At 38.6% G+C, this 27,220-nt stretch overlaps 1 protein-coding gene across 1 annotated transcript; it reads left to right on the top strand.

The window, feature by feature from the left end:
• Positions 1-2,346: 2,346 nt before the first annotated feature.
• On the top strand, positions 2,347-6,098 carry barhl2 (BarH-like homeobox 2). Its single transcript, XM_036522307.1, has 3 exons — positions 2,347-3,007; positions 4,215-4,440; positions 5,688-6,098. The coding sequence occupies exons 1-3, from the start codon at positions 2,461-2,463 to the stop codon at positions 5,998-6,000; spliced, it is 1,086 nt and encodes a 361-aa protein (XP_036378200.1). The 5' UTR covers positions 2,347-2,460; the 3' UTR covers positions 6,001-6,098.
• Positions 6,099-27,220: the final 21,122 nt, after the last annotated feature.

Genomic DNA, 27,220 nt, shown 5'->3' with positions numbered 1-27,220 from the left:
GTTGTGCTAAAAGACACAAGACTTACTGTTATTTGAAAATAAAAACCGTACATTTCCTTGTCAGATGTGTCGATACCGTATGTCTGCCGTTTACTTACTGAAAAGCATGTGTTGAGTTCTCTTAACTTGCAACATCTATGTTTTTGTCAATAATACACCAAAACAGCAAATGTGATCAATTCTCTCAGACCAAACTGAGTTCACCTCTAAAAGGACTGAAAATAAAGAAGATATTTTATTAATAATTCATAAAGAATTTGAATCATTGATTTCCAGGATTCATTACCATTAGCAACACATCTGTTTCACTATTAAAGTCCTGTACAGTTGCTCAATAATAATAATAATAATAATAATAATAATAATAATATATTTAGTATGATATATATTCTTAACAGAAACGGCAATTAAAATGACACATTCCATCTGATCAAGAAGAACACAAAACATACAAAATGTTAATTAAAAGCAAATACAGGACATGCGTAGCAGTCTCTTAAAATGAAGCAAACTATTCTCAGAATTTCTCAGAAAATATTGTAAATATAATTCACCTTACATTTCCATGCAGAGAGCCCAAGCAAATTCCAAAACACAAACCAAAGAAGTGTCCCACGCCGGCCTATCAGTAACAGTAAGTCTCCGCTTGACTTACGGCAGAATATTGCCAGGGAAGTCTGGCAGTCACGGCAAGGTCCACGGGAAAATGTTTCACAACAAACCTGCAGGAGAGAAGGCGCAAGTCTGCAAGAGACGAAGAGCACTCGGTCTACTCACAGGTGATATCTGTCGGTCTGTCTATAATAATACATTTTTTTATTATTATTATTATTATTTTGTATGAAATTCATATAGCATCTCTAGTACAGTAGGCTACAGCTGTGCCTGCCATATAGATGACGGTAGAGTGGGCTACAGTAGCAGCATACGGATGTAAAACTTAGGGAATTGATTTAATAATTTTTTACCAGTAAAATGAAGGACACGGACCCACAAGATCCAATGCCCCTCAAAAAGTATAATGAAACATAACTTTTCGTCTATATGTGTACTCAAATTTGTAAACTCGAATGACAGCCAAATAACATTGAATCATTAATTAGCACCTCATAAATACCGCGCTAATTCGACGTGGTAGTTAATCAGGAGTCCGACACTATCACGTCAGTGTATTACTCCTACATTCAACAAGAGACAGACTCCAGTACTGCTCCAGCAAGTCCATGCAAGTTGATATCTGTGTATCACCACTCATATTTTAGCTTTCCTTAACTTTTTCCGTATTTGACTCCATTAGCGTTTGACATGTCTCTGTTTAAAAATAACTGGAAAGAACAGGCTACCCGCTATTTGTCGGGAAAAAAAGTGTTTTCAAGCGAGTGACATTTCATACAGTTTCCCCTCATTTTATCGTTACATGCAGTTAACGGGCATGCATATGACAGCACAAACACTGGCACGCCAATTTTCCCACAATTCTAATTCTAGTTTTTCCGTATAAAATATAGGTTTCTTGATCTGATTACACATGTTGATGGTATTAACGATTGAGCAAACGAAGAATCTAGTTTATTATATGTTGCGGCAGAATTAATGCCTAAGTAAAGCGTTCTAATTTGAGAGTGTTCTATGTATGTTTGCAAGAAAACAAAATAAAGCAACACGGACGAAAGTAGTCTACATAAAAAAACAATAATAATAAAGAGCGATAATATAGCTGATTCTTATAACTCTGATCAATTCGAACTTGCAACGATATGCTTTGCTTTATCGTTTCCACTCTAAATCACAATATTAACACCTTTTTCATAACTATTTCCCCTTATCTTGGATACTATTTAAGACGGCAGCATGAGTTGTGCTAAAAAGAGCATCCAGAATTCAATGGCTGGCTGGAAATTGACAAGATAAAGTCACATCTGCTTGATTGGTTAAGTGCGTGCAGCGTCACGGTGTAACCAATGGCAAGAGAGGAGGATAAAACAGGCAGTGTGTTATAATAAAAGAGAAAATATGAGTTCCCTTTGCAATGGATGTGACGTCAGTGTAGGAAGTCATTGTAGAGCAACACTAGAACGATTACAAGCAAAAAGGGAGCGTGGTGTCGAGCAGTTAGCCTTCCGAATCTCTCTACACCTCAACTTTGAGAGAAAGTTCAATAACCTGAACACAAGGACGAGGACTACACAGAATCAGTACTTTCCTAATTTTATATTGATTGTAACAAAGTCTTGGAGCGTATTTTTTGCCGCCTTGTAAAATCCAAAAAGGATCCAAAATTTTGCTGTTTGAAATCTTTATTATTTTGTATATTTATTTATGTTTTCATAGTTTACGCAAGGTTGGTATATGGGTGTCTGTGTTTGAGTGATATTTTTTCCTCTTTTTACACTTGAAATGTATGGAGAAGTTTAGTTTCATGAAGTTTGTTATGAAGAACACTTAACATTTTTTCTTACTATGGAAGGATCCAGCGGGTCAAATTTTGGAATAGACACTATTTTATCAAACACACCCAATTCTGGTAGCCCGGCGCTAATGAACGGAGATTTTCGTCTTGGTGACAGCAGGAGCGCGGATTTTAGGAGCCAGGCCACCCCATCACCATGCTCGGAGATAGACACGGTAGGAACAGCCCCCTCGTCCCCTATTTCGGTTACCATGGAGCACGCCGATCCGCATCTGGTCCAAGACAGCCTTCAGCATCACCACCATCATCACAATCAACAGCAAAGTTTGCAGCTCTCGCCTCAGCCACAACAGCTCGGAGCAGCCGGCTCTGCCCCGAGGACAGCCACATCCTCCTTCTTAATCAAAGACATTTTGGGCGACAGCAAACCACTGGCAGCGTGCGCACCATACAGCACCAGCGTGCCATCACCCCATCACACCCCGAAACCAGAGAGCGCCACTGCAACGGACGGCTTCAGGCCGAAACTAGAACAAGATGAAACTAGGAGTAAGCTGGACAAACGAGATGATATCCAGAGCGATATGAAGTGTAACGGTAAGCAAACAAATACGTATTTCCTGGTAATCCGGTAATTTAGAGACAGTAAAGTGCGGGATTCAGAAATGAGCGAAAAGTCGGCTGGTATAGTGTGTACAGGCTATTTCCTGCTAAAATAAAAACATACTCTACATGTATAATTATAAACATGCACGATTTGTGAATTCGGTGCTGTTGAATATGTATGAATACACATTTTATTTTGAGGTCGGCTAATAGACTAAAACAATAATACGTATTACAATTATTAGTAGTAGGAGTAAAATGTATGTATTTATGTGTGTATAATAATAACAAACAGCTATAGCAATTATAAAGGTTTGTATATGTTTGCTTAGTCCATAGTTTGCTTCTCGCACTGAAATGTCAAAATGTACTTTCCACAGCAATTCCTCTCAATAAATTGTCATTCCATAGCGCTAGAAACCTGACGCACAAATATTTGCGTCCAGGTTCGTGTATTCCTGTATTTTACTTTTAATGGGAGCAGTTGCCATAAATAATGTTTATATGCTTATTATTTTAGAGTCTTGTATTAGCATGACAGAACCGAACACAGATGTAGAGCCAGGCGATTTTTCCCCGCACGCCAGCCTCCCTAGTGGGTCAATTAGAGAGATTATTGTTCTTCCTACAGGGGAGATCATGGAGCGCCGCAAAAACTGCTACAAATAGAGATGGATTGACATATCGATTTCCAAGCTTTTCTGCGAAAAAACTTAAATTGACAAATACAATCTGGATTTCTTATCAGTGTCCTTAACGCGCTTTGTAATCTCAGTCACATAATTCATATGAAAGCGATCTGTTTACCTTCATCCTTGAAATCTTTCTTTATAATTACTCCCATTTAATTATGTGACAGTATTGTCAGACCACTCGAGTAAATTCCACATACTTTCCTGTATCTTCCGTATTGTGCCCCGAATAATGCTGCACGTATCCAGTGGCATTTGAATATATAAAGACACAGTGTGGTTGTAATACGTTATATAATACGTCGATTTAATAAAATTACAAAAACTGAATTTTGACAATTAATGTAACATAATTTATTTTGTTTTGTTATTTAGCCTATATTTCTATATTTCTATAGAATGTCACGCAGTGGTCCGAGCGTTACATACGTGATGTTAGATAGATTATTTGTTTGCACTAACCAAATTATATATGCAGTAAGAGTTTACACCTCTTTTTCATTTAGGAACGAAAGAGGAGGGAGACCGAGAGATCTCAAGCAGCAGAGACAGTCCTCCCGTTCGTTCTAAAAAACCTCGAAAAGCTCGGACGGCTTTTTCCGACCATCAGCTCAACCAGCTGGAGCGCAGTTTCGAACGGCAGAAATACCTCAGTGTGCAGGATCGCATGGACCTGGCCGCAGCGCTTAATTTGACCGATACACAGGTGAAAACCTGGTATCAAAATCGACGGTAAGGATCGGCTACTTTCCTAAAAATAATATATATTTATATATATATCCGTTTTTATTGTTACCATTATTCATAATACTTAGCATTGCTATGAACACCATTATTATTATTATTAGCATTGCGATTAGGAACAGAGCCTGTATACAATCCGCGCATTATAACACCACAGTGTCATTGTCACTTATTTACAGTGCAGCCATGCGAGCATAAAAATGCATTTTCACAGCAAGACAATTGTATGAACATGACTGCGCTTCGGCATTTTATTTGGCATTACTTTTGTGATCTATTTATTTATTTCTGTGCATCGAGATGTTGGGCAACACTGTTGGTATTACATTCGATTAGGCCTATTTAAATTCCAGCCACTCCGACTGTGCGGGGTTCAATAATTCTATACGGCGCATGCAAATAATTACAACCAAAACTAAACAAGCAGAAAATAATTATTGTTAACGGGTTTTAAAGGACATTTCAGTCATGTCGACTTAAAACAAAAATTAAGTATTTCATCTTGTTTGGTGGCCAGTACCTTGGCAAAATTTAGATTTTTTTTACAAGATAAATAACGCCGAGATAAATAAGTTAAGCATGATACAAATACATACGCGCCTGAGTATATATTTTAACTAATATCATATGAAAATATTCTAATGCATTTTACTCACTGCAATGCTGTTACATACATTCCTCAATATTCCTCAGCTAAGAGCTGTTTTACATGTGTCCCTGTCCATCATAATGCTGTCAGACATTACTGGTGATTCTTCTATTCACACCTCTGTTCACCATATACAAACACTTGCACAAGTTATATTTTAATTTACACAATATCTGTTTGATAATTGACTAAAATATGGTGCATCTTAGCCTAAATCAAGACAGTGAACATAGAAATAAAAATATCTTACTTATATAACAAACACCCGTCACATTAGCCGTTGGCTTGTTGATTAAGTTTATATGAGAATAAACGATGAATTAAAAACAAAACATTAAATTATATACATGCTCTCATACGCAATATGCATTTTTTTGGTTTAAGATACAACAATTTGATGTACTATCCCTTTCAGTGCGTACTCGTTTTAAATTAGTTTTTTTTTTTTTTTTTTTTTTTGTTCAGGCAATGCAGTGAAATTCATGTTTCAAGTGATGAAGCCCATCCAATTAAAAGAGTGTTAAGGGAATTCATGGATTCTGAACCGGTTAAATAATTGATTTGTTGTATTTTGATCTGATTTCAGGACCAAGTGGAAAAGGCAGACCGCTGTCGGATTAGAGCTACTGGCGGAAGCTGGAAACTATTCGGCATTACAAAGAATGTTCCCATCTCCATATTTCTATCATCCGAGCTTGCTGGGCACCATGGACAGCACAACAGCAGCCGCCGCAGCCGCCGCAATGTACAGCAGTATGTACCGGACTCCGTCAGCGCCGCACCCAGGCCTCCAGAGGCCCCTGGTCCCGAGGGTTCTCATCCACGGCCTTGGGCCGGGGGGACAACCAGCATTAAATCCACTGGCTAACCCCATTCCAGGCACGCCGCATCCTCGGTAAACAAAACTAAACAACAACAACAACAAAAGCCTATTAAACACATGAGATGTGAGGAGCTGATGCGAACTAAAAGACTTTTCAAACGACAAGACAGAGACAATTCTATTGAAGAACAAATGGAAGTGATATTTAATATGAACTAGCTCTAATAAAACAATGAACTTTAAACGACAGCCCTTAACGAAAAGGGGACTGTTCAAATGTTTGTTTGTTTTTTATTACTATTTTTTGTACAAATACACTTATACTAACAAATAAACTTCTAAAGTTTACACGATGGAAAGAAAGGGTCGAATAAAGAAGTGACACAAAGTGAATCTCAAAGACTTCCCTATTTCAGAGACTCACGGCGGCCACGGCCTGAGAACTTCGCACTCTTTCTCGAAGTCTTTTTTATTCTTGTATTCTGAAGAGGCATGCAGCGTTAATATAAAGTGTACTGAGTGAGATATTTATTATATGTCGTCAGAGAGATCCACTTATATAAAACAAGCAGATTTGTTTCCTTCATTTGTTTAAATTCGAAATTAGGTAAAAACGAATGAAAAACAGCATTAGTTCTTATTTGTGCTTGATTGACATCATGTTATGACGGGGTTCTCTACCAATACCATTCTGTAACAACAATAAAAACTTCAATTTTTTACAAGCACTGAAACCTGTGATCAATTTTTTTTTTTGCTTTGATAAACCTCAAGTAGCCCTCGTAATGGAAGCTATGTCAGACTTTAAACAGGGACCATACATTGATCTATGTTTAAGTTGAATGATAGCCGTTTTATTGCTAGCAACAATAGTCTACAATGGTTTAGTGCGATGCATTCGGCTGCATCTTAAGGGGGTTCTTTACATTTTCTCCTTCGTTAAAATCTCAGATGGTTGAATGGCTGTATATGTATTCAAATAAGACGAGGATTCCATGTGCATATTTAGCAGCTTTCTGACGGTGAGAATAAATGATTTGATGAGCTGAGAGTCCGGCATGGGAAACGGGAAGCTGGTCTCAGCCTGGCAGCTGTTCCGTGGCAGCAGAGCGCTTTAGACAACTGGTTAGGACAGACAGCAGGCGCGAGGCTTCTCAGCGTGAGCAATCAAAGGGACCGAAAGAATAAAAGAAAAATTAAACATAAACAATTAAAAAAGATCCCCGTGATTTTCATTCATCAGCCACATTAAACGATGTTCTAATCCGGACGACTAATTCCAGTATTGAAAATAAAATTTGTCTGATGAGTGTTTGTGCGTTTATAATAGCGATAAATATGCCATAATTTAATCGAAATGTCTCTCCTTATTTTGCATTATGCCAATCGCGTAGTAAATTGGGTTCTAAATAATAGCATGCAAATAGTATACAGAACGATGTGGTTCTTAGTTTGTATTTTTAAAAACGTTTGGTTAAATGAAATCATAGCAGATTACAAAGTAGGCAATGTAGTAAAGACAAGAAACCCAATGTATGCGCAAAATACAGTAAAATAAACGAGCCTTTCTGCTTCCATCACCACTGTGGTACTTTTAATAAATCAAGAGGGACGTGTTTTTCCAGTATATCTGTGGTGTTTATAATATTTAGGATAGTCTCTGCAAACGGATCACCGTGTTGCTTATCGGGGACAGAGGTAAACCAATAAAGAGCGCTTTAACAGAGACCACAATTAAATGAACATTAAAATACTTTCTTTTTAAAGCACGATCAGGTCCCCTGGAGGATTGTGGTAAGGGGGCGCTTTCATGTGAATTGACTCTAGAATGGAAGCGCCTCAGGGCACGTTTGTTTGGGCTTCCCTAATTGGAGAATCGTTTGCTGATTTCTATGTTATTAAATTCTTGTTAAAGCCAAGATGACCTTTGCTATGGTCTATAAAAAACAGAAATAAATGACGCGAAGAACTCCTGTCGCTGCCTTCAGCTCTCACATATTTAGCGAGGGTGAGGAAAAAGAATCATATAAAATTCTTTATTAAAGCTTTACAACGTTATTTCAAGTAGCCTATATTACGACGAGACTAGAGTCTCCTCCAGACTGAATCTTAAACAGCAAGCAACCATATGTGCTTTCGAAATAATATTGTCGCATAAGCTGTAAGTACTAACATTACGGCAAAAGGTGACATTATCTAAAATTGTGAGCTCTTTTGAAAATGAAGAAGCCTGTTGCATGCATATTAATAATAACACACGTCCAGTATTAATAAGACACTTGTCCGATTGTTAAGCCTTGATAATAATCTTAAAATAAAATAAAAGCGACTCTACATTTTGCTAGGGAGCATGGTATGTGTCTTAGGAACACTGAACCGAATCTCAAATATGAACAAAAAAGAAATGGTAAATTAATAATTTAAAGGACGTTACAAATAGGCGACGGGGCACATAAACAAAACAAATACTAATTTTCCCGGAACATGCTTTTAGGTTTTAATGAACTTTAACAACGTGGTTTTCAACATGTGCACAGTACGCTCTCATTTGATAAAATCAAAACCTGTTACTTCTGCAGTTGGTGATTTGCTCATTTAAATACTAAATGCAGATAAAATAATGTGCACTCCCTCAGGCTACAGAACTGAAGAGATAATTGTGCGAACACCAATATTGTACTTTGACGATTGAAATGCACTAACAAAAGTCATTTATTCCATCAATATTACTTTAAGAAATTTATTCATTTAAAATGATTTTGGATCACATAAGAATTTTTAGCAAAAGAGAAAAACAATTTCGAACACGTTTAGAAGTTGAATAATTGGAATAAATTCATTCCAGAATTAATTGGTCCCGTCAATGAATCAAAAACAGTGAAACATTTGTAATCCTATAATAATGCACGCTCGGCTCAGGGACAAATGAAGCCTATTCAGTGTGTGAACGCTACAGCATGTTTATAATGAGACGATATAACGCGATGGAATGGACAGAAACCTTGAACCATAGGCAAACAATTCACCGTGGCGAAACATCTCAAAGAGATGCTTGCTTCCACTTCATTATCACCTGAAAATATGACCCGCCTTTTTACAAGAGGTATTTATTGAAAATGAGTTTATGTTAATTTTATTTCGGTTAAAAGTAGTCAGGGTGTTTGTAGATGAGTTTATCGAATGAAAACAGTGGCCTGTATGGGATTGTAAGTAATGTGACTTCCACTGGTGAGAGTATGATACTGGTTGAGACACTTGCGTAAGAATGTCACATACCGTAGAATAAACACCTCACTCTACACAGAAATAGTCATAATTCCAAAGTAGTCGCCTGCCTATAGGCTCAATATTGCATCGCATGTCTGCCTTCTAAGCATTACTTATTTATTGTTGAGCAGAGGATAGCTGTGCGATTCGAATTAATTAATAATAAATTGATTCAGCTATAGCAAATTGCTTCTTATGCATCTCGTGATCCCCGAATTATCAAGTAGCAGTACATCCGCTTTTAGGTAAGAATAACGTATGCTTACAAAACTTATCGTTTTGAAACAAAAAGCCTCTAAGTAAATAAAGTTATCAGCCTACCCTTGAACGGGTCGCGAACAACTTATTGTTAACTTACTGATCAGTAATTTAACCATTAATAACGCATATATCAGACGTGTTTGTTCAAAGAAGAACAATACCTCAACAGCACTTCAGAAACAAGGTCCATACAGCTCAATTTAAAGAATTTCAAGAACACGACTTGGTTCACTTATGAGCATTTTTTTATCAGACCAGGCGAATAAAATCACATTAATGAAAGACTCAATCCTTTTATTTTATAAATCATTGCTAGTCTAATAATAATAATAATATAAACATAATAAACATTAATAATTAATACATTAATCTCATATTTACGCAAAGTACATTGATTTGATGTTTTCAGGCTTATATGAAGAGTCAAATTAAAATATTTATACTACTGATTCGAAACGCTTTTGGGTTTACACAACGAGTGTTGTCCCTGATGCTTTAGACTATTCAACGACGAAGTACAGATGTCAGGCAAATTACACACAAACGAGCATACTATTGACCCCACGCTGAATCTTATGTCACATGATGGGTCAGTTTTCACATACCAAATACTTAAATAGACATCCCTGTCATTAAAATACCTTTAGTGTTATTTGATTTAGATGTAAGTTAGCCTCTTTGCCATAGTTATGTCGTCTGTTAAAGATTTGGTCAGGCTAGCTCTTTCACATTTTACAAGCACTCTTTTGAAGAAAAGAATGAGTTGAGAAATGAAGGGGGAGGGGTGTAAAATTAAACGAAGATGTTCGGTCCTTTCATTTACATGACACGCATTAGCCGGAACACGCAGGCTTCAGAGAATTGGATTGTTCTCGTGCCTCCAGGAGCGCGTGTAGGGTTCTTTAATTGCCACATTTTCAAACTGATGTAATGGTGGGGCTGTCTTAGTCATTACTCTAATGAGGTAACACTTTCCCTCTCCTCGGCCTACTCATTATCACGCCTCTTACTCCACTTTCAAATATGAAGATGTATTTTTTCAATACAAGCACATCTTCCATATTTAAGCGAAGACACAAGCTCAATTGCTTAAAAAAGTTGGGGGGAATAAATGGAATAGTTTACATTAAGTGTAAACACAAGAATTACACGTATTTTTATAAACAGAAAAGGAAGTGGCGCATTAAGCATCCCGGTGTGCTTTAATTATTGTTGGTTGGATCCTTAATCTTGCCCCGTGGTGATGGCGAGGTGTCAAAGTGATGAATTTTAAGATGGTGGGCTGTGAACATGTGCTTTTTCAAAGCTGGTGGATTTGGGAAATAGTTATAACAAGGTTAGCTTCATGTAAAGTGTGAATTGGGATTTCTGCAAAGAGACTGCGATTGCTGGCAGGCATTGTGATTTACCCTTTGCATAATTTTTAACCATACAATTACTGCATGAGGTGTGAAATGGACCGATATTACAGGCATCTAAAATAGAACTTTTGAAACGGACTGCCTTCAGATCTATAGGATAGATTATACACGAACCTTCTCCTCGTAATTTAGCATTTGATGCAAAAGGAGGGTGTTTCGTACTGTTCAACAGGTATGGGACTGTTCCTCAGGATTCTCCGATTTGTGCATCTTTTAAGTCAAGATTTAACATATTTACTGTGCATTGTTTCCGTCGGTAGGCTACATTAAATGGCAGTTTTAGCTCGCCGCACTATAATAGTATACTTACAATAGTCGTGATGGTAGCCAGGGTCGTTTAAAATATAGCCACAAATTCACTTTTCCCTTCTCTGAAACCAGATTTGTGCCTGTTTCAGATGACGCATTAAGGAAAGTGAAGCTCTTACGTGTTTGGAGGATTGTAAACTAGTGTTAAACTTGAATTATGGACGTTGTCATCTCCATGTGGTCATAATTTACAAGGCACGTCAAAATAGGATTTTGTCGACGCAGATGCGTGTCCTTTTTTGTCTTTTGAACCTCATTAAAATAACCATTTTAATATTCAGTGGGTTATTTCATATACTCTGTTCCAATTGTTTCACGGTCGTCTTTAAATGAAACTAAGGGATCCATGCTTAAATTGCCTGGCATTGTCTTTGTTCTACTCAGCCAGAAGAACACCCTGACTTGGGCAAGGCTTGAGCTAATGTGAAGTGACATGTAAGTTTTATAACGGTGTAAAAATACCATGCGCATTACCATATGCATGCTTCCACTAATAAACGTTTAGTATTAACATCCACATCAAACCGCAAGCAGCCTGTCTATATATGAGTGAGGGGCGAGCTGCTCTAATGCGCTCACAGAAGTACTCCGCAAACGGAACCGTCCATTGTGTGTCAGTTGGCATTACATGTCTCGATATTTGCAGGCATTTAATTGTATGTGCACCCAACGCTAAATACATTTGGCAGTTTTGAGGTAAAGGTCGATTTGACTGGTTTGTTAGCATGTTTGACCCAGCAACGACAGGTAAACATCCAGAGAGCTGGGAGAGGAATGGAGGAAATACAGTTCACGTCAGTCATTGCGTCCTACTCGTTCAATTTAGCGTGGCCATTGTGAAACTGTAAAGAAACCAAATTAACCTTTTAAGTAGGAAAAAAAAGACACAGCAGAATTTTCGGACCTCGCTCACTTGGTGCTTGGCAGCACTTCACTGAAATCTAATTTCCTATATTAACTTCCCGTGCATGTGGAGAAGACAATTAGTTTCCCAGTCTCTCTTGTCAGATAAAGGCTTTAAATTATTAAGTTATAATCTGAAGTGTGCAGAATAGAATTGTGGATTGGCTGTATCTGAAAGGTAGACCTGCATCTATTAAGCGTTCACCTGGAGGTTAGTAAATTCTCAAGAATTTTGTTTATATTAGGGCCCCGTTTTCTTCCAGCTAGCTTTAGCGCGAGTGAACCGTTACATCACTTGCACGGTGCATATGCCACTAAGGGGGAGTTTCCTAAAACCTAAGTAAATCACGTAGCGTGTAAAACGGTCTTTAACGTACGCATGGACCACTCGTAGAAGATTTAAGTGCGTTGGTGAAGCCAAGCGTTTTGCTCACCCAGTTGGTGAAAAACATAACAACATACACAATTTTATTGATTTCATTGCCATTGACAAGTTTATTTCTGTCCATTGATTTGATTTACTAATGTAATCATTCAATTATAAACAAAGTGTCCTGTGCACTCACAGCAAGAACCAATGTATGTAATTCACATTCTTTGCATGAGTCTTTTGGCAGTGCAGTTGGTGCAGTAGCTGTTCATATTTATTTTTATACACCTCATTCATTACATCCTTATTCCATGTATGTGTCTTGCACAACAGTTGTTTGTTGTATCACTACAGTTCAGTTTGGTATTTATTGTTGTCACCTTGATGTTTTATGAAAGCACTACAAGAGGCACTGGAACCAGAGTCAAAATCCTTGTATGTGTGGAAGCATGCTTGGCCAATAAAGTCTGATTCTGTTTCTCATTTTGATATCAATGATTGTAATTTCATATTTTATGATTGACTGTCCTTTTCAGCAGCAAAGAATAGAGTACTACCCCTAATGATGCAGTTAGGAATCCCTCATGGAGAAATATATGAACCTCAGATGCTCCCAGCTACAATCAAACCATAATATATATATATATATATATATATATATATATATATATATATATATAATTTCATTGTTAACTGAAAATAGGGCCCAGATCAGTGCAATATAGCTATCCCTTTAAAAGTATTTCTACATCTTACTTTTGCTTTTGCAGTCTGTATACACATGGGGTGGTAAGTGTAGCTGTATGCTGCTAATAATTTCATTGTAGTTAAATTTAATATAATGGAATACTTTGCACAGGCCTTGTAGGTAATAATATATTGTACATTCATTTGTATTGTGATATTAACACAAACATTACTGAATATTTTTCAGTATCACTTAATTTTTAGTTAACTGTCATTACTTGGCTGAATACTGTCTTATAGTTTTGAGTGGTCCAATGTTTATTCTCAATTTTTGGCTATTTAATTTGAGTTTTGGTCTACTAGGGTGTTTCCAAGCCATTGGTTGGCTGCTCCAGGTCAACTCCTTGTCATCTTTCACTGTCTTATATGGACTCTTGGAAGCTGAATCCCATCACAGCCTAAACGGTCTCATCATTTCAGAGAACCCAGATGTTTTTTGTGAAGTGATGGGATAGCGGAGGGGTTCCACTACCTGTCAAGTTCAAACCAGACAGCGTCATGTGTGGGTACAGTACATGAAAAACCAGCCTGTCAGCAGTGATGTCAAAAGCTTCCATTTTTACAGAGCAATTAGGGATTTCATCACCACTGAGTGATGTCAAGACTCATTATGATTCAACAACAACTAATTGCTTCAAGGTTAAAATAACAGATCTGACGAAATGATATATTAAGTGACAGACTCTAGTTCTGCTGGAGCATAATAGAGCGATACATTGACATTAAGTGAGAGGAAAAAAGGCTGTAGAGAACATGAAATTACCACACATCAGAAGTGTGATTGACTATATTCTAATTTTCAAGAAAATACCTATTTGGTTCTTGTAAAGAGGAAAATGCTGTTTTCTCCTTTCTCCCTCGCCCAGTTGCATTCATTTATATGCTTCCTTGTTTCTAAGCACTAATGGCTATTAAATGCAGACACAGTATTGGAATTAATTACTAAAAGCCTGAGCTAATTATGGCAAAGACTCTGTGCCCCCAGGGCCTGGTGTACTTCAGTCGGTCAGTACCTTCGATAGCTTGCAGGATCATTATTATGGGCTGCATAAAAACCACTGGAGATATCCGCCATTGTTGCAGTGGTCAGTACAGGTTGCATTTGTCTGATTTTTAAGGCACAAGGGTTCAGTCATAGGCCCTCCTTGAAATTAGAATTCAATTTAAGGGGAGGATTTGGCCATTTTAGTGCAAAATTGGAGCATTCATGCTGGGTAGCTGCTAGAATCATTTCTTTCAAGTGAGCAGTTGTTTACCCTCCTTTTTTGAATGTGGAATACCTGATCCTTTGAACTGATTGTTTGTTTAACCACTGTTGGGAACAGAGGATCCCTGAGGTCTGAACAAGTGTTGATCTAAGATTGGATTTAAAATCACCTAATGAGGAGCTCCTTGGATAATTAGTGATGGCTGAAATGCTTGTGTATAATTAGGATAGCATGCCACGTGGTTGGAGTGGGATGCTGAAAAAATAGACCAGGGTTAATGTAAATTATATAACTGGCCACAGCAGATACTGTTCACTATTGTTTGTTTCATCCCCTGGTTTCTGGCTGCATGATTATGAGAGTAACAGAACAATTAATTTTTCAGTTCATAGCACGGATAGGATGCAGGCGAGACCAGCCTTGGTTGTGGGTTTAAACTACTCTGTGGTAATTAGACTTGTGGAGGTGTCTGATGGTGAAGTCCAGCAGGAAATGAGAGCCTGCCCATCAACCCCTGGGAAGACAACAAATCTCCCCCTCCTGGCTCACTCAGCAGTAGCCAGGAGACTAAAAACAAGAGCTGTGGCCAATTTCGATAATCATACAAGTTCCAACTGGCCCTTTGTGTACTAGCAGTAATTTAGGAACCAAGATTTCAGAGATCAGTCCACCTAAAGTGACTGTGAAGATGCACACCCTGAGCTGGCTACTGCCAAGGGGTTTTATAAGTTTACATGGGAACTCTGTTGTATGTCCTATTTTCTGCCTGCTCATTATTATGCATCATTAGGCACCAGAATGTTAGTGGAATGATGCCTATTAGAAGGGCGACCGCTTGTTTGTGTTGTTAAGGACCAAGTAACCGCTGTAGTTGTGGCACATTTTAAAAAGCACAACATGAGAAGCTTCACTATTTATGGAGTTTCCCCCACCCTTGTTTGTTGTCCAAACAAGCAAAAGGAGCGGCAAGCGCGGCCTTGCAGAAGCACGTGTCATGTCAGAGTTAATTACGTTTTTAAATTGAGGGTGTCTTCAGGCTGGCTTCTGGGGAGTGACAAGCCACGCCATTAAGTGCAATGAGGGTGTGAAGAAATCGGCCAAGATGAGTTAGCAGATACCTGTGAGGTACAAGCTCAGACCTGCAGTGTGGCAGAAATCTGATTAAAATCTGGCATTGAGCATTAGTGGCTCTCTCCTATCTCTGCTGTGGGTACCGAGGTAGAAAACAAGTTGTTGATTGCTGCTGAATCTTCAGCTTTTTCAAGGCATGCAACGACTGAGGCCTGTGAGGACAAGTAGATGGTCTGTTTTTTGTTTTTGTAAAAATAAATCTTGGAGATGTCTCTCTTGCAACAGTATGGAAGGATGAGGTAGTGAATCTGAGTGAGGTCCTCACGGTGTAGAAAACAGATGGAGTTGTGATTGCCAAGCAATGATGTCTTCTGAGCATTGTGTTTCTGCCCCAGTGTCAGCTTGCCATTTTTATAATTCTCAGAAATGAAGACTAATATGGCATCACCAAATAATGCCCATTTGTGATCCTGTTTCTGGTGGTGGTGGTGCTTTTTATTTTGGAGGGCAGAGTTCCATTGGTCTACAAGTGGCTGGGAGATGAAGCACAACAAAACTGAACAATTTCTCCTGAGCTGCACAACCATGGAGCTGATTTTTTATGGACTTATTCTTTTTAGCCTGTCTTCTTCCTTGAAACAATAAACAATTTGCCATTAACAATGCTTCAGCTTAACCAGCCAGGTCACATCAGGTATATGTATGTATGTACACGTGTGTGTGTGTATATATATATATACACAATCACTGAGCACTTTATTAGGAACACCTACTTATTCATGAAATGATCTAATCAGCCAATCATGTGGCAGCAGTGCAATGCATAAAATCATGCAGATACTGGTCAGGAGCTTCAGTTAATGTTCACATCAACCATCAGAACAGGGAAAAAATGTGATCTCAGTGATTTCCACCGTGGCATGATTGTTGGTGCCAGACGGGCTGGTTTGAGTATTTCTGTAACTGCTGATCTCCTGGTCTTTAGAGTTTACTCAGAATGGTGCCAAAAACAAAAAACATCCAGTGAGCTGCAGTTCTGTGGATGGAAACACCTTGTTGATGAGAGAGGGCAATGGAGAATGGCCAGACTGGTTCGAGCTGACGGAAAGGCTACAGTAACTCAGATAACCACTCTGTACAATTGTGGTGAGCAGAAAAGCATCTCAGAATGCACAACACGTTGAACCTTGAGGCGGATGGGCTACAACAGCAGAAGACCACATTGGGTTCCACTTCTGTCAGCCAAGAACAGAAAGCTGAGGCTGTAGTGGGCACAGGCTCACCAAAACTGGACAGCTGAAGACTGGAAAAACGTAGCTTGGTCTGATGAATCTCGATTTCTGCTGAGGTACAAAGATGGTAGGGTCAAAATTTGGCACCAACAGCATGAATCCATGGACCCAACCTGCCTTGTGTCAACAGTCCAGGCTGGTGGCGGTGGTGTAATGGTGTGGGGAATGTTTTATTGGCACACTTGGGGCCCATTAATACCAATCAATCACCGCTTGAATACCGCAGCCTATTTGAGTACTGTTGCTGATCATGTGCATCCCTTCACGGCCACAATTTACCCATCTTCTAATGGCTACTTCCAGCATGATAATGCACCACGTCACAAAGCAAAAGCCATCTCACACTGGTTTCATGAACATGACAATGAGTTCAATGTTCTTCAGTGGCCTTCCCAGTCAACGGATCTGAATCCAACAGAACACCTTTAGGATGTGGTAGAATGGGAGATTTGCAGCATGAATGTGCAGCTGACAAATCTGCAGAAATTGCGTGATGCAATCATGTCAACATGGACCAGAATCTTAAAGGAATGTTTCCAACATCTTGTGGAATCCATGCCACAAAGAATTGAGGCTGTTTATATATATATATATATATATATATATATATATATACTGTATATATATTGGCCACACCTGTTTTTCAGGGTTTGGGCTAGGCTAGGTTTGGGCTATCTCCAGTGAAAGGCAATCTTAATGCTTCAGCATACCAAGACTTGGACAATGCTATGCTTACAACTTTGTGGCAACAGTTTGGGGAAGGCCCTTTTCTATTCCAACATGACTGTGCCCCAGTGCACAAAGCAAGGATTATAAAGACATGGTTTGATGAGTTCGGTGTGGAAAAACTTGACTGGCCCGCACAGAGCCCTGACCTCAACCCCATCGAGCACCTTTGGGATGAACTGGAATGGAGATTGCGAGCCAGGCATACTTGTGCAACATCAGTGCCTGACCTCATAAATGCTCTACAGAATGAATGGGCACATTTTCCCACAGAAACACTCCAAAATCTTGTGGAAAGCCTTCCAAGAAGAGTGGAAGCTGTTATAGCTGCAAAAGGGGGACCAACTCCATATTAAAGTATATGTATTTGAATACAATGTCATTACAATGTAATATATATATATATATATATATATATGTATGTATGTGCAGTACCTTGAAAAAATATTCAACCCCCTATACCGTTTTCACAATTTATTGTCTCACGTTCCAAATTTAAATTATATTAAGTAAGTTTTTGTCCAGCTGATCTACACAGTATTGTACATCATGACAAATAAAAAGAAACATCCCAAATCTTTCACAAATTTAGAGAAAAACTAAAACTCTGAGATTTAAAAAGTATTCTTAACTTTTGTAATTATAAGGATAACAAGATATTGTCTTATAAACTCATCCAATTTGTTGATGGTCTCGACCTGTGTAGGAAATAAGAGGATTACTGGTTCTGAATTTCTTCATGAGCATTAATACCTTACCTCTTGATAAGGTCAAGCAGTATGGTTGGATTTTCCATTGAACAAATCAAAATGAAGAGGAAAGAGCGTTCAAAACATGTAGGGGATTTAATTGTGGAGAAGCACAAATCTGGGGAAGGATACAAGAACATTTCAAAGGCACTGAACATACCTCGAAGCTGACTGCAGCCCATCATACAGAAGTGGAAGAATTATGGAACTACAACCACACTGCCTAGGGCAGGCTGCCCCCCTAAACCTAGTCGCCGAACAAGAATGGTACTTGTCAGAGAGGCTACTGTGATGCCAACTGTCACTCTATCCAAGCCACAGAAGTCAGTGGCTGCAACTGAAAATGGTGTCCATGGGTCAACAATCTCCAAGCTATTGCATGAAGGGCCTTTATGGAAGAGTGGCAAGGAAGAAGCCCTTGCTGAAATAAACACATGCTTGCCCATAAAGACTTTGTAAAACATCACTTATAAGATACTACGATATGGCAGAAGGTCTTTTGGTCTGATGAGACTAAAGTGGAACTTTTTGGCTCAAACACTTAGCAGTATGTGTGGCGTAAAGCTAACACTGAACATCAGCCAGGTAACACCATCCCCACAGTGAAATACACTGGTGATAGCATCATGTTATGGGGGTGCTTTTCAGCAGCAAGTCTGGATAAGGGGAAGATGAATGCTGCACAATACATGGACATTCTGGATAAAAACCTACTACCCTCTGCCAGAAAGTGTAAACTACGGAGAAGTTTGTGGTTCAGCAGGACAACAACCCAAAGCACACTGCACGAGCAACACTGGGTTGGCATAAAATGAGGAAAACTGACATCCTTGAGTGGCCCAGTCAGAGTCCTGACCTTAACCCCATTGAACATCTGTGGAAAGACCTCAAATCACAGGATGTGGAAATCATTTGTTCGTAAAAAGGGTGGTGGGGGGGGGGGGGGGGGGGGGGGTTGGCGAATACTTTTTCAAAGCACTATACACACACTATACACAAAACACTATACTACTACTACTATACTAATATCAGCCACCCCAGCAGTAGATCATTGTTTTGTCTTTCTTCAAGTGTGACCTACAAAATGCAGCGAATGTCATGAAGGACACGAACCATTCTAAGAGAAAACCTTTAAACATTATCAAAGTTTTCTTTTTGACTGGGTTTACTGGGAATTATGTGAGTAGCGTTTTCACTGGAAAATAGGTATAGGAAAAATTGGCCAACCAACAGTTTCTGAGATGAGAATATTTGTGATCTTTCACCATTGCCTGTTAACGCAAATCAAAAGTACAAGTAATAGAACTGCAATACACCAAATTATTATAAAGGTCTGGATAACTGTAGCAGCCCTAAATGCAGCAATTACGAAAATTACTGGACAAAAATATTAAGAAGCATGAAAGATACACCAGGTTTTCAAATTTGTTAACTAGAGTTAAGGGCAAAGTATAATGGTAAGATTGAACCCCCCCCCCCCATTTGGGCAAATGGTTCAATGTGTGTTTCTATGTTTATGTGATGTAGGTGACAGAAACGTTATCATTGACAGCACAACCATATTTGTAATACCCTAAAGTCTCTTCTGCAGTCTACTCAACACCTGGAGAATGTTCTTGCTTCTGTCAACATATTGGCAATAGAAGGGAGATGCACAAATTCTTTATAATAGACATATGTATGCACAATGAATGATGCAATGATTCAATTATTTGCACCAGCAAGGTGAGAGATGCTGAATGTGGTTCTGTGCATTGCTGTCCTGGTCTATGTCAATAAGCCCAATTACAGACCTAGTATAATGGTAATGGGGAGGTAATTGCTGTTTGTCAGCAATATCTACATCAGGCTCAGTAGCTGGAGGGAACGGGCAATACACCTCTCCCATGTAGAGAACAAAGAATACCACTGAGCTCCCTCATCTTCTTGTCATACTCACTCCGGTCCCCACTGCTGAGAGCACTGCACAATAAACCATGTGGGGAGAGAACACACAAACAAACAACACGCACACACACACAAACGCACACGCGCACGCGCACACACGCGCACGCACACACACAAACACGCACGCGCACACACGCACGTGCACACACACATGTGCACACACACACACACACATACGCGCATACACACACACACAGATGCACACACACGCGTGCACACACACATACACACACACGCACACACACGCACACACACACACACGCACACACACACACAAACACACACACACACACACACACACACAAACACGTGCACACACACAAACACACACACACACAAGCACACACACATGCACACACATACATGCACACAACCAAGCAAACAGCATAGTGGTGTTCACAGCAAAAAAACAAAAAAAAAAAAAACGCAGGAATATACAAGATGAACATCTGATTTGTCACATTTGAAATACTTATGTTTAAACCAAAAGGAAGAGCACATAGTATTGTGTTCATTCATCTGCATAAACACCACCTGTCCCGTTACAGACAGCTCTTCACGCAGCAAAAGTTTGTAGCAGCTAGTGTGAGAGCCAATCAGTGGTGGCCCAGCTGCGATTTCATGAAAGTACATTGTTTTCAAGTGTCAGAAATTGTTCTGAATGCCGGTGGAGAGAACACTTTAATTTCATGTCATCAACAGTGAGACGAAGAAGCAACACAACAACAAACGAAAGCAGGCCACGCAACTGCAATCGGCATCCAAAGGAAATTTATGCTGTCCCCATATATACACAAGCACATTCAATATACATCCCCCCAATTCTGCCTGAAGGGTCATTTGGAAATTGTTTGGCATCTTGAAGGCTTCTCACTTAAAAAAAAAAGAAACAATTCCATTATTTGTCATATGTACAGTATGTACACTGAAGTTGCAACAACATTGATCAATATGGCTGCTTCAATAACACTGCCAGTACTGTACAACATTTTACTGCTAGGGACCTCTTTTATTGTTTTTATGCTGAAGATGGAATAATTGTCATATTTTCTGCCTAAATGAAATCAAGCATTCATACTGTATGTCCCTCATGTTATGTTTCTTTTGAAACTGGTGATTATTTCCAGTTTCTCTTGATTACAATCAAAGCGCTCAATTTAATTGTTCTTATTGACTATACCTATCCTGGAATGTTGATAGTAACTGGACTACCATTGAATGAATGTGAAGTCTGTGCATGTGTGGTGCATTAAAAAACACCATGCAATACCTGTGGGAAAAAAAAAAAACAGCTATTGATTCCATTGCATACATTACTCTATGAACAGATGCAATGAAAGCTAACATCTGAATTCATGACTGCAAAGCATCAGACACAGCCAAATGAACCTTTTTTTTTATAGAAAAATGCATTTATGATTTTTCCTTATGAACTTCTGAAATATATAGTCTATATAATTTCTAGTATTTATAATGTTTATTCCATGATATTTACCATTTGCAGTTGATGGTCATTCCTCTTAGATTGTACCTCATTGCAGGGTTCTGTGTTGCCATTGTCCTTTACAGATAAATTCCATGATGTTTAAAGACAGTGATGCCTCCTAGCCTCATTACAGTACATTGCATTTTAGCACTGCTATCCCACTTTCTTGGGTCTTCAAAGACACAAAATTCATTGCATGTTGGCTTTGATAGTAACAATGCCGCAAAATCATCTACTGCTGTTTATTTTATTTCTGTTGTTAGACAAGTATACTTTCGGAAATGGCCACTGCTTTCAAGTGGAGTCCCAGCATATACTTTCATGGCTTTTAAAGGTAGAATTACGGGTAAGTCACCCTGCTATGCTGAAAAACATAGGAGCAATCTGTGCAGAAGAAAGGGCCAATTAGAGATCATTTGGTAAAGAAGCCTTCTATTGCTTTCACTCCAGAGTCTTTTGTCTTTTGTTGACCCTTTTTAAAGCAACCGTTCTTGGGGAACTCAGAGTGGAGCACGCTGCCCGTCTTTAATCTAGGAGCGACGTGAGAGCAGGGCTGCCAAGGTCTGTGGACCACTTTAATCAACTTAATGCAACTTGCAGGGCTGTGAGCTCAGGGGGCACTACAAAGAGGTCCATAGATGACTGGTCCAGAGTGGCTGCTTTCACTGAGAGCCTCCCCGAAAAGGTTGAGGAAATGAACGGCACAGCACACGGGAAGAGGGCAGCGAGACATACGGGCGACACTCGGGCAGGCCGTCAGTTAGGACATGCTGGTGAAAGCCAGCTGATCCCCCCCCTCTTTGGCATCCTTGTCTGTGCATGGCTACAAGGCACTCCTGATATGAAGTACTGGTGATGGACCTTTGTGTAGTTCAAAGGTTTATACCTCTTTATTCCAAAGTCCCTTTGTGGATTCACATGCCTTGAAATATGTATCACTGTCCCTTTTATTTCAGCCATCTGAGAGAAAATCAAAGCACAAAGTTTCTCCAAAAGTCAGTGTGAAATTGTAAGTCCATACAGTGTCATGTGCTAACCCACTGCCCATAATGGGAAGGTGGGAAAACAGCTTTCAAAGGATGGAGAAGGGTAGGAATCCTCCCTCACAAGGAGGGACTGCTATACTGTACACTGGAAGTTGGCAGTTGATACACACCTTTGCATTATGAATTGAGGAAAGTACACTAGGCCTGCACATATAGTAGTCAGATGGAATTTCAATGCTTAAATGTGCTGTTGCAGTCTAGACCCATGTTTTGTCCTCTGACTACACACAGCTGTAGCTTTTTTCTTTGGAAATTAAGTGTTCTCTCAAACTAAAGGAATGGCACTGTACTATACTCATGGAAACTTGGCAAGAAACAAATTCTCAGAGCAAGATGTAATAGAGACTGTAATATGCACCTCAGCCACACAATCATACCCGCACTTTAAAATGGCCACTAGGCTGCCATTGTTATATTTTCACACTGACTGAATTCACATTTCATTTTTCAATGGGATAACATGGAATTCAAATTGCAAAATGTTGCTTGCTTACATAATTTCAAAGTAGTAACATCATAACATATAACATAATAACTCATTGCTGTGCTCACTGTTATGCATCAAATTGTGTTTGAATCATGGATGATTATGCCAAAGAGACAGCAATGGCTTGCTTGAGGGGACGGGCAAATACACAGATTGTGGAAAGTTGGTGTCAACTTAAGTGTGTCAGAGAAACAAGCTACTCTTTTACTCTTCAATATCAAAACCTACACAAAAACATGTCTATGTTTTTATTCAACTGACAAAGGCTGATATCAATTGTTCCCCTACAGTAGGGATTCCCAAACTGAGATGGTCACCAGAGTGCATAGTAGCAGTAAGAAATGTGTGCAAAGAATCACTAATCATGAATGGTCACTCAAGCATTGAAACAGACTGTTTGAAATAATCACATTCATTAAAAGTGCATGCTGCTTTCATAAACAATTTTGTACCATTTACTATTTCTAGTGTGGCAGCAAATTTGAGTATTAGCTAGCATTGTGAAACTGTTGTAAAAATTGATTGTTATGAAAATATAGTATGAGGAAAGCATGAGAAAATTTCTATGATATACTAATTTCTAGAAATGAGTTTCACATGAATTTCTTCCAATGGTCAACCAGGCAAATGGTATGTTAAAGTGCTTGAAGCATTAAGTATGAAGCCCTGAAGTGGCATCTGGAGGGTAAACACCCCACATGGAAACACAAATTATGTGTCATTTTTTTCTTTTAGATACCATCCATTCTTTGTGGGGACAGAAGTACAAGATGAATTGAACTTCATTACAATATGATTGAACTATACAGATAAGTGGGGTGGTGGTGGTGGTAGAGAGGAGTACATATATTCTGAACCAAAACACATGAAGCAGGCTGAGAGACCAGTGAAAATGTATTTTCATTGCTGTTGTTTGAGCAGGAGTCCATGAGGGAGATAAACACACATCCTCATTATAAATAGATTGACCACAGCATTTGACAGGATGGGTTATGACAAAAATGTACAGTGTAAGTAATTTTATATAGCAAGTTTATACATTTACATCAGTATACATCTTTTGCCATATATATATATATATATATATATATATATATATATATATATATATATAGCCAAAATAGTTCTATCATGACTTTCCTTTGAAAAAAGTAAGGCTTTTCTTGGTCTTGGCAGAAGAGAAAGAATTACCATCGGATACAGTAAGGTGGGTTATAAATGATAGCAGACCTTGAAAGAGTTTGAAATGGCTTTATAACCTAACTACCCAGCAATATTCTCTTTGTTCGGTAACATAAAGTAGCTAGCTAACTGTAATAAGAAAAAATAGCTAGACTGAGGATGTTTTTGAGGGATGCTAGCCATCTATTTAAGCTATGGGTGACAAAGCCAATCCACCTCTGACAGGAGCTATGGAAACAATCAGTTTAATGCAACAGAGGTAGTCTTATTTTAATGTACAAGTATTGTTTAATCAGCTCAGCCTGGATGTGAAAAGCCTTTAGTGCGTGTATTTAAGGCACTGGTGAATATGTGCATGCCCTGACAAGGGTAAATGCTTCTTCTCCTTACTTTGAAATGCATTGGCAGATAGGACATCAGTGCTGGTGCATTGGTTCCATTCAGTCAGACTTCTGGTATAGTCTCTAAAATAATGAGATGGAGGTGGAGCCAGGAGGAGAAGCTGATCAAAAACACACTATTGTGTTCATGTTTCATGACAAAAGATGGAAATACTGCAGTGTTCTCAGTTTTAATTTGGCATATGCACATTATTTTATGCAACTATATATTGTACAGAGGCAGAGAGGAAACAGTTGCTTAATATACTTCCCTGAATCCTGTGTATATAACATCAAACAAGGTATGTAAATAGGATGAATTTGCTTCATCGTTTCAAGCATATCTGGATTAGGAATGACTTGTGCACAATGCACAATAATGTCAGGGTTTTTTATGCCAACCATAAATTTTGGTAAGAAGGTATATTCCATTGAAAATTTTCCTTTATTTGTTTTCCACGATTGCTGTTTCAAAATGATTTTTGCATGTCATTGGTAGGTCCTGAAAAATACATAAAAGGGCATTAACAGTTTAAATGCTATGTTATTCATGTCCTGACAATTTGAAACATCAACAGCATGTCACGTGGAATCCCTCAAATTTCATCAGTTGGGATGGAAAACTGTTGGTTTGCTCATTAGAGGTAGTTAGCTTGTAAACTAATGACCTTATGAAACTGCAAATTCTGTTACCAAGTTTAGTAGCTGGTAGTAGTACAGACTTATCAAAGCAACTGAATAACAATGACTGCTTAGAAATAGTAGATCTATTGCAATTCAAATAATATCGAAGCAATTCAAAATGATCAAAACAAATTACTCACTAAGTGCCTTCACTAATGATCAAAACAAATTGCTCACTAAGTGCATTCCTAAGCCTGTCTGCGAAACTGAACTACAGTGATTACATCTAAAATACCCTTTCAATAAAGCAATGGCCTACTTTTTCACTTTACAGTCATATAACGATATGTAGCCAATATAGGTCATTCATAAGCATTATGGTATCTTTTTTTGGGAGTCATAACCCATTTCTCAGTATTCTTGCATAGATACTTTAAACAGTGCACATTGTGTATATTACCACTTGTGGAAATGGAAGTATTTTGACTGGGTAAGACCAAAAACTACAGGCAGGTAGGGAGAGCACTGAGATGGTGCAAGCGAACTAACAGCTAGCTTAGCCTTAGTCAGAGCTGTGTTTTATCATATATATATATATATCTATTTTTTTTTTAAGTACAGCTGTTGTTACAGAAAGTCTGTAATGATTATATTTTATGCTTCTATGGTTGTGTTCTTTTTTTCTTTGGATGGGGGAGGGAGTGATTTATGGGTTTATTGTTAGGTCAAAAAATTTTGTAAATGGAAATATGTCTAAAATGTATCACATACCTTTTACATCTGCATGAGAATGTGTGATTGAATCAATGTCTCCTGCCTATGGTCAAACATTGGTGCTTTGTTAGTGCCACAATGACATACACTGTTTATCTGTCTTCACACATACTGGGGTGAGAAGCCCTCACTTCATACTCATTTCACTTCAGACTTGCTTTGGACCACTGTATAGAATAAACTTTCATTTCTGGTCAGACTGCTGAGTTTCCTGGTCATTTCTTTGGAAAAGCTAACAAACCTTCCAATTAGAACAGATATAAGACAAAATCAAAGATCATTCAGATCTTTCTTTTGTTTCTGTGCCGCTTTAACAATATATTTTGCTAAATATTGATTAAATTTAATTTCCATGTGATTAAAAAAGTTGCTATTTTAGACAAGTAAAACTAACCAACAAAATCTAATACCGATTGTTTGAATAAAATGAGGTCAAATTTAACAGTGATTTCAATCCCATAGTATTGTCAAAATTTTCTGCATGAGTCTACACGAGTTACATGAATTTCTCTTTCTGTGTTAGACAGCACATGTCGGGGAAGACTGGGTTTGCTGTATAAAAGAACATCCTATCCTCCTGTTGTTCACAGGACCCTTGCTGGCCAATGCCCTGTGTGCATCTGTGATCTAATAATGTCGGGGAGGGGCAGGTGGGATTAGTAGACAGGTCCCAGGGTCCCTGATGGCTGTATTCATGAGGATTCTCCCATGCAATTTCAAATATTACTTAAAAGAACAACATGCACCATGCCCAGTATTGCTGTTGCCAGTTTCGCACAAAGATTGTATGTATTTCCAAATACAATATTTCACGACTGAAGAACCATCATGCAAGATGGCATCCACCTAGTTAATTAATTGAACAGAGCAATGAGTGTGAAGCTGAGAATATAATTAGGTAACTTGTATGGGAGGCACCACTGCATCCTACATAATGTGATGAATTGACCCTCCTGACACAAGAATTGATTGAAGCACTGGTGTGTTTTTATTTACAGGATAGGATTTATCAGAATTTTATGCCTGATTACCCAAAGATTTTTCTT

The sequence above is a fragment of the Megalops cyprinoides genome, chromosome 2 (genome assembly GCF_013368585.1).
Source record: "Megalops cyprinoides isolate fMegCyp1 chromosome 2, fMegCyp1.pri, whole genome shotgun sequence".
Classification (NCBI taxonomy): domain Eukaryota; kingdom Metazoa; phylum Chordata; class Actinopteri; order Elopiformes; family Megalopidae; genus Megalops; species Megalops cyprinoides.
The sequence above is the reverse complement of the archived record's forward strand: the minus strand, read 5'-3'. Positions and strand labels throughout refer to the sequence as shown.

Bases quoted from the DNA above. Each gene is read 5' to 3' on its own strand.
- barhl2 (XM_036522307.1), top strand. From the start codon at position 2,461: ATGGAAGGATCCAGCGGGTCAAATTTTGGAATAGACACTATTTTATCA. The intron at 3,008-4,214 runs GTAAGCAAACAA...TTTTTCATTTAG, and splicing joins GAGCGATATGAAGTGTAACG to GAACGAAAGAGGAGGGAGAC. The intron at 4,441-5,687 runs GTAAGGATCGGC...ATCTGATTTCAG, and splicing joins ACCTGGTATCAAAATCGACG to GACCAAGTGGAAAAGGCAGA.